Source organism: Leguminivora glycinivorella, chromosome 1 (assembly GCF_023078275.1).
Source record: "Leguminivora glycinivorella isolate SPB_JAAS2020 chromosome 1, LegGlyc_1.1, whole genome shotgun sequence".
NCBI classification, from domain to species: Eukaryota; Metazoa; Arthropoda; class Insecta; order Lepidoptera; family Tortricidae; genus Leguminivora; species Leguminivora glycinivorella.
The window spans coordinates 31,154,274-31,166,861 of NC_062971.1; the positions used below are offsets into that span (position 1 = coordinate 31,154,274).

The window sequence follows — 12,588 nt, forward strand, 5'->3', positions numbered from 1 at the left end:
TGATGCTGCAGATAGAGGCCACAAAAGGACTCCACTCAGCATATGCTCCAGCATATAATGCTACAGCGCTGGTCTTCCGTGAAGCCCAGGAACTAAGAAGATAGCTCAGAAAACTAAAGGCAGTGTCAATATAAGGAACAAAAAAAAGTAATTTGATTAAAATAAGGAAGTGGATAGCAATTATTTGAATAATATATAAACAGGTCTGTGAATGTATTAAATATAATATATAGTGAAATATATAAATATTACGTAGTTGATAAATAGACATCATATTTTAAACAACTAAATACTCATAATTATCGTTGTAACGCCGTTCTGACATATAGAAAATCATTTAAGTAGGTATTAGGTAGTAGGTACGCACAGTGTTACGGCTAAAGGCTACTTGCATTAAATTACCTAAATGTGTTGTACGGAACGCGAAGAACACGGCAGTTGCAAGCTAAAAAGATATTGCTTGAATTTAAGTTTGAAGGAGAATAATGTTTTGCAGTTGCGTATGGGAGGGGGTATGTTGTTCCAGCACTTCGTGGCAGAGTAGCGAAAACTGCCACGAAATGCTGCGGAACTGCCGTGTCTTGAACAGAGGAGCCGAATCGCTTCTCTCATTGGGCGGGAGGAAAACGATAACTTTTCAAATAGGTAATGAGGTTGCTTGGAATTTATTATCCCAAAAAGTAAGGACGCGAAGTGTAAAGACCGACGTGAATCCATCTTTAACATCTTGCCACTATTAAGATAAGGAGTAACATGAGTACGTGGAGGGATGGGAAAACAAAAGCGGGCGCAAGCATTCTGGATGCGTTGAAGGAGTGCCCTCGAACGAGCGAGCAAGCAACCGTTAATCACAGTATCGACATAGTTCAGTTTGGTATTGACGAACCTGGTATAATACTCTCAGTCGATAAAAGCAGTTCTTAGTTACATCGAGTACATGTTGTTCAAAGCGTAAACGTTCGTCTAAGAGTAGTCCAAGGTTTCGTGCCTGGGTGACACGTTCGAGGCGACTTTCTCCGAGCATTACGTTAGGGTCAAAACTGGTGACCTTGTCTACTTGGCCTTTAGTCCCAAGCACCAGAAACTTTGTCTTGTTGGGGTTAAGAACTAAGTCACACTGCCCTGACCAAACATCAATACGATCGAGATCCTGATTCAACAACTCCAAGGCAGTCTTGGTCTCCCGGGGATGGAACGTTTTGTAAATTGCCCCGCTGTACCTTACCTATTTTCAAGGGTTTCTGTAATGTATGAAAATAATGTTCTAAGAATACAGCTCCATTATGTTGGCATGTAAAATGATGTGAGACAGGACTAGATGTAGACAAGCTTGGAAACTGGGCTTTAAGACGCTTTAATCTAGTATTAGTCGTATTACTAACGCTGTTTATAATTTAATATTCATGCGAGTGCTGCTGTCATAACTCGGTCTATACGAATACTTAAGTGATGTAGCAAAATATTTAATCAACAATACATTAGCACACAAACGTTAATCACTTAATTACAGTCAGTGTATGGTAACAAAGACATATATACAGTGCTCGACAAAATGCATCATACACCGACATATAAAATAAACTTTCTATCATAATTTCTTTACCCTTAAACTTAACATCACAGTTGTGTTGGAAAACTTTTAGCTAATTTCATGGCGTACAACATACAGACAATAACATATCAATGATTGTACAATTATTGTTTTACATGAGTATAAATAAATAAAAAAAAGTACTTTTAGCTCTGGACAAATTTACTTCATACAGTAATTAAAATACGAATGAAATGCAATGTATAAGTGTGTATGGCTTTCATCTGCTTTGGATATTGCTGCTTGTCTCGGAGGAACATTTTCAGTTACAAACTGAAGGTATTTATCTAACCCAAGCTTTTGCCTGTGTGCCTACTAAAGTAGGCAAAGGGGGTATAATTCAGAATAACATTTGATATTTTCTTTGTTTTTCCAAAAACTTCCTTAAATTTTGGCTAGGATTGATAACATGAGACTATGTTAGCCATTGAAGCTACTTAATCCTATGAATCACAACGAACGCATGAAATAGACATACTAGTATTTTCTTTCAGTCATCTTTATTAAACACATCATATATATTCAGACGGGCGATGGCTGAAAGACAATACCAGTATGTATATCTCATGCGTTTGTTATGATTAATAGGAATGAATAGCTTTAATGGCTAGCATAGTCTCATGTAATCAATCCAAGCCAAAATTTAAGGAAGTTTTTGGAAAAATAAAGAAAATATCAAATGTCATTCTGAATTATACCCATTTTGCCTACTTTAGTAGACACACAGGAAAAAGCTTGGGTTAGATAAATACCTTCAGTTTCTAACAGAAAATGTTCCTCTGAGACAATCAGCGATATCTAAAGCAGATGAAAGCCATACACACTACTACATTGCATTTCATTCGTATTTTAATTACTGTATGATCAAATTTGTCCAGAGCCTAAAGTACTGATATTTATATTTATACTCATTTAAAAAAATAATTGTACGATCATTGATACGTTATTATCTGTATATCTTACGCCATGAAATTAGCTAAAAGTTTTCCAATACAACTGTGATATTAAGTTTAAGGGTAAAGAAATTATAATAGAAAGTTTATTTTATATATCGGTGTATGATGCATTTTGTCCAGCACTGTAACTCCGTATAGACAGATAAAGTCTAAGAAAAAAAACGTACCTCTGTACCATACAGAAAAAGGTACGGTGGCCTAGATGGCATTACACCTTTGGGATACGCTCAGCTAGATGGCGCTAATATTAATATTTGACATTTTAAAACATATCAAGCTAAGAATATGGGCCAAATTGTCGAAACTGAGGTTCAAAAGTTTTAAGCCAAGTGTCAAGAGATGTATGCCAGAAAAAATGGACAAATAAATTGTTTTGGGGATTCAAGTTCAGTGTCAGCGCTTGTAGTTGCTACGCGCTACGAGCGTAGTCGATGTAGATCGTGCCATTCATGAAGACTAGTGCCTTGGTTCGTATTGTCAGACCATCATAGGGCAGATTTGTCAAATTTGCGCGTCATTGTTAATGACGCGATAACTTGGAAAAAATCGCATGTATCGAAAAGCGTATAAGAGAGAGAGAGAGAGAGACCGCCTGGCGGGCGTATCGCAGTGAATGCGTGAATATAAATATGTCAGAATATTGTTTATATTTCAAATAAAATAAAATAAAAATTAACAAAATAAAAATCGTTTAATTCGATTTATTTCGTAATTGGTACTGGAACGTCAGCAATTTCTTATGCTTTTGGGAATACAGACATGTGTTTGTACGTTATTTCCTACTACATTTCCCGATGTAATGTGACTATTCCAGTATAGTAATCTAAACCATAACATCAGTTTAACTAGACGTCGCTCGCAGCACACCTCTGTTACAGGCTAATATCCCAACAAATTAAATAGCCAGTGTGTAATGCCGGCATTATCGCCCGGCGGGCTATTATTCACCGTGGACAACGTTTGATAAATTATGGCACTAGGGCACGCTGCCTCCCGGCGGGGTAAATAATTAAATAAGCCGGCTAAGCGATGAGACCGACGCCTAATGTATGGGTATTAGGGAATTGGTGCAGTAGTTTAAATGCCTATTTTGGGTATAATGGAATATACATATTTAAATACGGAAACACGAATGAGACTATTCTTTTAATAAACACACACACACACACATAAACCCATAACTGTATTCTCACATAGGCGTAGGCAGAACACATGAAACTGCTCAAGCTCCTGTGCCACTCTTATCCGACAACCTGCAAATCAAGTGTGAACAGGCATCTTTTGCGTGAGCTCACTCCATCGTAGGCCACGTGTTTGCCTTTGGCAAGTCTGTGACCAAGAGTAAGGCCATTTATAATTAAAAAAAAACCTTGATTGCTAAGGAGTAACATAAAATTAAATTGTGATATTGCTGTGACAGGTTGGTAGCCCACAACAACCACAATTGTATCCTTACCCCACCGTCGAAACCCGTGGTGACCACACGGGAAGAGTAAAAAGTTAAAAACTTAAAAACACAAGAATAACTTCTAGTTCCAGTAAGTAACCATTTCAGGGTACTCTTCACTTCACTCCTCTCACCATGAGTAAGGAATTCGTTAAGTACTCGTAAGAGACGTAAGTATACTGTACTCACGGTAGCTACACCGTACCACAGTATAATAAAGAGTCTCTTACAGTATGGCCACTCTCTGCTTTCCGCCGAAAGTGCCGCCTACTCGCTCTCGGTTACCTCACAGTTACCGCTTGTCAAGAACGCCACGAGTCGACCTATCTTATCTCACTCATACTCATGCATGGTACGCATTTGTCTACACGAGCTTAGACTGTGTGGGTACTTGCGTAGGAAAGCGCTTTTTTCATATATTTGATCGACATTGTCCGAGTTGTGACCGTACTAAATGAACACATAAATATGGGTATTTTAGCTTGGCATTCGAGTTTATATTTGATATCCCCAAATAGCATCACGGCATAAAAAATACAGGTCGCTTCTGCAACATACCCTTCAAAATCAAATAAAAGGCACATGGACCCAAATAAAGGAATCCCCATGCTCCAGTAGGTATTGTGAATCGGCCAAATTAGATTTTAGTTGTTGACTTTGAAGTCCCGTAGTTTGACAAATCATGTATTCTCCAGGAACGTATACAGAATGCATACTTAGTTTGGTTTTGTATCGCAATTCGATAGGACGTAGAATTTTTGAAAAACTTGCTTCAATCATGCCGATTGAGAAATACAAAAATAACCGTCGAAAAATCTTCAAACCATGAATGTTACGCTATTTTTTACGCAAGTAGAAACTTTTTCGAATATGTAGAACGAGTAGATGAATCAATTGTTTGTTGAGTAAAATAAATGATAATACATAATTTGCTAAAAACTAAACGATTGAAGTTGTTAGTGCCACTCTTAGTAATGTAGGGGTTGAAAGTAAACAAAATTGTGATATGGCAATGGCAGTGACAGGTTGAATGCTCGACAGGTCGACTTCTACGACACCCACGTGAGAAAAGGAGGTGGTGAAATTAATAATATGTCTACAGACACACGGGGGAAGAAAGGGACTATACATATGTAAATAAAGAATAAACCATATATTAATATGTAGCGATAAGACTGGCTGTTGTTACCTTGTTACCTCTGTTTAATTTGTTTTTGTTTCTTGTGTATTACTTGTAAACTATTATATGTGAGGTGTGCAATAAAGAGTATCGTATTGTATGTAGTATGAAATATTTTTCAGATTCGTCAACAAGGTTTTCATTCTCTAGTCTTCGCCAATTGCGATTGTTATCCTTTTATACGATCTCTGTCACGTATCTGAGAAATTGCTTCGTTCCAATTCTCCTGATCAAATATTTCATCGGAAAATATTTTTGGTAAAACTAAATAAGTCGCCTGTTTTGATAGAACACTATCGTACCTATATGTATAGTCAGTATGTAAAGTAGCGGTTCGGCCTTTAGTACCATTTCGTAACTAAAAATTGGTTACCAGCTTCGAAACGGCAAAAAACCCATAATTCGTACCTGGCTGCAAATTGGGAATTTTTCATTACGGATTTGGTAACCGGCTCCGAAACAGGAAATAGAACCAGTTGTTGTAAATGGTTACAAAATGAGACTAAATCATTACCGTTTCCAAAGAGGATCAAGTATTATATAGAATTACTGTCAAAGTAAAATGTGTAATAACAGTACATAGACTGCCATCTCTCGACACAGGCTTAAAACTTTTGAACCTCCGTTTTGACAATTTGGCCCATATTCTTAGCTTGATATGTGTTAAAATGTCAAATATTAATATTAGCGCCATCTAGCCGAGCGTACCCCAAAGGTGTATCGCCATCTAGCTCACCGTACCTTTTTCTGTATGGTTTTGAGGTACGTTTTTTTCTTAGACTTTATCGGTCTATACGGAGTTACATAAGTCTTTGCCGTTTCGTAGCCATGGTTGGTAACCAGCTCCCAAACGGGAAAATATTTCCCATGTTGTAACTGGTTACAAAATGGGATTTTTTTGCCGTCATGAATATATGATTTATTCGAATAATGCTGACATTGAGTCATTTTTTTGGGTTTCGTAGCCAACTAGGTTGATTAGTAACCCTTATATTTTCGCTCTGTCCGTCTGTCCGTAGATGTATACCGTCATAGTTTCGATTTGATAGAATAAACTCCGGCCCAATACGTAACCGGCTACAAACAGGGAATTTTTTTATTCCTGTCTGTAGCTTGTTACAAAACTTTAGTCACCAAACGGTACCACGCTGGCCCAATACGTAACCGGCTACAAACTGGGAATCTTGATTCCCATATTGTAGCCAGTTACAAAACTGTTACCAAACGGTACTACTCTGCCGGCGTATCATGCTGCCAATTTTATCACTTATCCACGTGGATAAAGCATCCGTCACGCTTTAGCAAGTATGTCAGTGTGAGAGTGACAGATGTCTTATCCACGTGGATAAGTGATAAAATTGGCAGCATGATACGCCGGCTGGTCCAATACGTAACCGGCTATAAAATGGAAATCAAGATTGGACAAATGTGGGATTTGGAAAAAAAAACAGACAAAAAAATAAAAAACTTCTAGAACAATTAATACTACTTTTAATGCCGACTGTCAACGTCCGCTGTTGTTACCACGTACAATTTACGATGACCTGTAATAACCATAATTATATTCCCATTACGAATTGAACGGAATAAACGTAAACTAACTGCTGTCACTGTCAAAGTAACACGTGTAGCTCAAGTCAGGGGTTCTCAAAGTAAGGGCCGACAGAAAAACAAATAACTTTTAACCAGTTATTAACGATCACTCTATTACACACTTAAAATCGTGAATTGATCGAACACGGTGACTGTTATATTATGTTATGCAAGTCAAAATAAAAATCGGTCCCAAATTGACGAAGTTCTGTCATATCAGATACTTACAAAACCAATAATCAAAATTTATAACCACCTTCTTATGCATCATCGCACCTTTATTACCTATTAAAAATCACCCTTGTCCCTCGTAGATAAAAAAGTTTGATAACTGGTTCTGTATGAAGAAAAATAATTCTTCCTAGCTAACTGGGTTATGAAAGAGGATTTTTTATTTCTTTGTAGATAATCATTATTTTTTGCAGTTTTCCACGAAGAATTTTTTTTCTTCTTTGCTTACCCGGTTATGAAATGGGATTTTTTTTCCTCGTAGAAAATCATTTTGCAATTTTCTATCAAGATTTTTTTCTTCTCAGCTTACCCGGTTTTAAAATAGATTTTTTTATCCTCAATGAAACCCATTATTGTATGCAGTTTTCTACGAAGATTTTTTTCTTCTAAGCTTAACCGGTTGGTTAATGGTTATCTACAAGGAAAAAAAAACATTTCATAACCGGGTCAGCAAAGAAGAAAAAAATTCTTCGTAGAAAACTGCAAAAAATAATGGTTATCTACGAAGAAATAAAAAATCATCTTTCGTAACCCAGTTGGCTGGGAAGAATTATTTTTCCTCATACAAAACCAGTTATCAAACTTGGTTATCTACGAGGAACAAAGGAAAAATCACTACCACCTAGTCTCGAAAGTTGCTGAAAAATAATGTTTAGCGGCCCGCTACTTGGTCGCCCATGTACATTTTCACAGTGATACCAGTGCAATAAACAAACTACCCGACAAAAACGGCTTTTTTATTTCAATAAATATAGCAATAACGTTTTGTGTTGAAATTTATTTTCGTTTAAAAGAGTCATTATTTGTGTAATGGAATATGTAAAGATTTTTAATAAACTTGTAAAATATCGGCAATGTTAATACCTCGAATTGTGCAATTTTTTTATAGCACCGGCCACACCTTTGTTTACAATAATTCCGGCTAATTTAAAATAGGAATAAAGGCTACTAACGGCGGCGCTAAAACGTGGATTCGAAGGTGTAATTAAACACAAGAGATAATTATATGTATAGGGTATAGGTATTTAGTATCGCTCGTACTGGGAATAAAGCAGGTATATTCGATCGATCGATAAGTATCTAATATTTCTCACTATATTTGGAGGTAAATACACGGGGAAAGTCTCAAGCGGTTGATTAAATATGTGTTTCCTAATAAAGTTTCCCTTTTATCCTATTGGTTCGTATTTAGAATCACAAAGGGATTTTTGATATGACACGTCGAGATTATTTTCTATACAAAAACCAAGCGATATCCGACCACGTGAACCGATGTAACGTGAATCATCCAATCAACTTGATGACTGCTGAGATGATTATTTTTCAAAACTTATGACTATCTGCCAGATTTGAACTTAGAGATTATAAACTTTGCGTTCTTAGATGGATTGTTTAAATAACTCAATACCGGTTGTTCCAGCTCGAGGGCACACCGAGGTCCGCGTGGAGCTCCAGATGGAGCGCTGGGCGGCCCGCGGCGGCTCGGTGCGGCTCCGCTGCGTGCACGACGTGCCGCCGCACCTGCTCGACAAGGTCGTCTTCCTGCGCCACGGGACCAAGATCTTCCAGTACATCCGGGACCGAAAACCGCCCTATAGGAACTTTACTACGCCCGGCGCCGTCCTCAACGTAAGTAATAGTATTATTCACCTAGCGTGTGTGGTGCGGCTCCGCTGCGTGCACGACGTGCCGCCGCATCTGCTCGACAAGGTCGTCTTCCTGCGCCACGGGACCAAGATCTTCCAGTACATCCGGGACCGAAAACCGCCCTATAGGAACTTTACTACGCCCGGCGCCGTCCTCAACGTAAGTAATAGTATTATTCGCCTAGCGTGTGTGGTGCGGCTCCGCTGCGTGCACGACATTCCGCCGCACCTGCTCGACAAGGTCGTCTTCCTGCGCCACGGGACCAAGATCTTCCAGTACATCCGGGACCGAAAACCGCCCTATAGGAACTTTACTACACCCGGCGCCGTCCTCAACGTAAGTATATACAACTTTTAACACTGCGTGTGTGGTGCGGCTCCGCTGCGTGCACGACGTGCCACCGCACCTGCTCGACAAGGTCGTCTTCCTGCGCCACGGGACCAAGATCTTCCAGTACATTCGGGACCGAAAACCTCCCTATAGGAACTTAAGAACGCCCGGCGGCGTCTTAAATGTAAGTAGTGGTGTTATTCGCCCTAGCGTGTACACTGCGTTTGTACTGCGTAGTCGTTGCGTGAACTAAGTGCTCGGCAGTTGATAGTTATGTCGCACGGATCCAAAGTGTAGGTGCCTTCAATATACAGGACAACGTCATTATGTATGTATAAGCAAAAAGTGCCACAGGTTGTAGCTCTCAATTTATAGTGTAATAAAAACCAGAATAAAAGATTTAAAGTAGGAAGGCCAACGATTCAGGCCACATACGTTACATTTTCCTTTGTCCGTACAACGCGCGGACACACATAGATTACCTGAGGCTAGATCCCGATCACACTTTCATACCAAGGCTCAAATTTTCAAAACAAACAATTGACGCTTTGGTTATACTTACCGTAGGTAAGTATATAATAATAATAAAATACTTTATTGCACTACTACAACGACAACAGCTAAACAAACAAATAAAGAACTACAACCCGCCCTATAGGTACATAGGCAATAATAATTACATACCAAGATGACCGATTGAAAAACAAAATACCTACTTAGTACTAACTGTAGTAAACAGCACCGTTTTTAAAAATGTTTTATTAGGGTACCCCCTTACATGTAAAGTGAGGGCTGATATTTTTTTTCATTCCAACCCCAACGTGTGATATATTGTTAGATAGGTATTTAAAAATGAATAAGGGTTTACTAAGATCGTTTTTTCATAATATTAATATTTTCGGAAATAATCGCTCCTAAAGGAAAAAAAAGTGCGTCCCCCCCCCTCTAACTTTTGAACCACATGTTTAAAAAATATGAAAAAATTCACAAAAGTAAAACTTTATAAAGACTTTCTAGGAAAATTGTTTTGAACTTGATAGGTTCAGTAGTTTTTGAGAAAAATACGGAAAACTACGGAACCCTACACTGAGCGTGGCCCGACACGCTCTTGGCCGGTTTTTTGTCTCTGTTTACTAACTATTGGGTGGGTGAACTTTTACCGTTTGCCAAATAATATGAGGTACAAAGAATTGTACTTGCGCCATCACAGATGTCATATGTACTATATATAGATCAAGCAAACGTATCTACTTAGCGTGTCAAATGAACTCAGTGAAATCCACTGAGTTGTCCGTCTTTAATCGCAACTTGCAGCTTTCGGGCGTCAATTTTTGTAAGTTGAAGTCAATCAAAACATAAAAAATGCCTCGTTACGTGATATTCAATTGCAACAACACAAAAATTATGAACAATCAAGAGCCTGAGACATATTTAAAATTACAGGCAAGAAACAACTTCAGTACAAAATTTGACACGCTCGGCCCCTATACAAATAGATGAACTTGTTTCTTCTATATAAATAAAGTTCTATGTGCGCCATAGTACGGTACGTTAAAATAACTACAGGCTTAACTATAAGTGTGTAATAACTAATATCTCCTTAATCCACATAGAGCAAGGGGGTGGGATTTAAATAGTGGCTGTAATACACTACTACCCACCCACAACTTTATTCCTGGAGCATCCAATGAGGAGCCTAAGTCCGTTTTCACATTATCCGATCCGATATCGGATGTCGGAAGGATTTCAATGGAAAAAATCCAAGATGGCGCCTGTGATGTTTGGGATATCGGTCCGACATCCGATATCGGATCGGATAATGTGAAAACGCACTAAGGTACGTGATTGATAACAACAGTTTATTTTCATAGCATCGTTAACCATAATTTGCCGTCTGCTTTACCTATCATTATTACGTTCATTTTCTTTACCGCGACTACGCTGCCATGAATTGAAACTTTGTTACCAATTACTTATGACTGTTATGAGTGATGACCCGAATAAAACGTCTGCTCCGCTCCGTCTAATAGTAGACAGAGATCAGTGCGCGGCACACATAAATCGTTCCACCACATCTAAGTTTCATGCTGATAATTTCGTGTTTTACCGCAATTAAGGGCAAGACGATAAATCAACGGCTAACCCAAATTAATCATTACTCGCTTGATTACTTCGATTGATGTTCCGACTTGTTTTGTTTCACCCTTTTACGCGGAAGTGATTCGGGGAATTACGAAAGCGAAGTTTAAATGATCACCATGACAACAGAAATGCTGCTGCTACATTTGATTTCAAAATATAGGTCAATTTCATTCGTCTATTGCTCGGATATTTAGACGAATGGCACTTACAATTTGATCCAGACACGGTGTGTCGAAAATTACATTTTAGTTTATGAAAACGTCACTTTTGTAGTTTTCATAAACTAAAATGTGTTAATATTGCAGTGACATCTTACTCGAGGTCGACAGCGCACCTCCTACCTTTCTGGTGTTTCGGGTGTCTATGGGCGGCAGTGATCGCTTACCATCAGGTGACCTGTTTACTCGTTTGCCTCCTGTCACATAAAAAAATTCTGTTTTATCCTGGAATGAACATTAGACAGTTGATGTAACACAAACAAAGTTAAAATAAAATGACATTAAAAGTAGGTATTGTACTTATCTCAAAAGACAACAGAAACAGACAAAAAACGGGGGGCAACCTGTGTCAGTTCGAAACAAAACAATTAACTAAAACAATAAATTAGACCTCATTACTTACGCCCGTCAACTCGAGTTTGGGTTCACCGAAACCCTATCCGCTTCAGATTCAACGTTAGCGCTCATATTTATTAGACACGGAAATAGATTCTTCCGAATCCCATAAAATAAAACGGTAGTGGAACATTTACAAAACAAATTCGGGTCGAGGCTTCATTTCATATGGATGAAGCATACATACGTATTGAAAAAACTCCCCGCGTATTGCTCGACACCTAGTAAAATATGGGTGAAACATATTGGTTTCGGTGGCTTTGCGGGTCAGTCAATGTCAGATAGCTAGTTCGATCTATTTTTAAGTGTCAAACCCGAAAACCTCTCGAGCATTTAAAAATAAATCGACATCAAAAATGGTAAAATAAAATTATCCATTTCAATACTTCCATAGCGCCATCAATTCAATTTGACCCAATATATATGTATGGTGGATTGCGATGACGATACTGATAGATGCCAAATATGTTTTGAAGTGTGCCATTTCTTTAGGATTCGATTAAGACTGCTTCTTACTGCACCGTATCACAGACAATAGGCAATGTACAATTGTACAGTCACCGGCAAAAATAAGTGATGATTTCTGTACCTTGTCACATTAACATCTTGTTTGAAATGTCGTACGAAGTTGTCAAATGATTAAAAGCGACAAGGTACAGAAATCATCACTTATTTTTGCCGGTGACTGTACATACGTGCATGTTAAACGCATTATACAAGTGATCACGACAATACAATGTTGGGAAAATTACAGATGCGTTTACAGCGCTATGTATTTCACACATGATATTAATTGTACGTCCTTAAGACGCTACGGGAGCGAAAATGCTAAAATGGAAAGGAGTCCCACTTTCAAT

General features: G+C 38.3%; 1 protein-coding gene across 1 annotated transcript in view; it reads left to right on the forward strand.

The window, feature by feature from the left end:
- Window positions 1-8,370: 8,370 nt before the first annotated feature.
- The window catches only part of LOC125242552, an 84,619-nt gene continuing 80,401 nt past the window's right edge, over window positions 8,371-12,588 (forward strand). Inside the window, exon 1 of the mRNA XM_048151314.1 lies at window positions 8,371-8,981. Within this exon, the coding sequence (XP_048007271.1) occupies window positions 8,382-8,981 (600 nt within the window). The 5' untranslated portion in view covers window positions 8,371-8,381. The remainder of the gene's footprint in view (window positions 8,982-12,588) is intronic.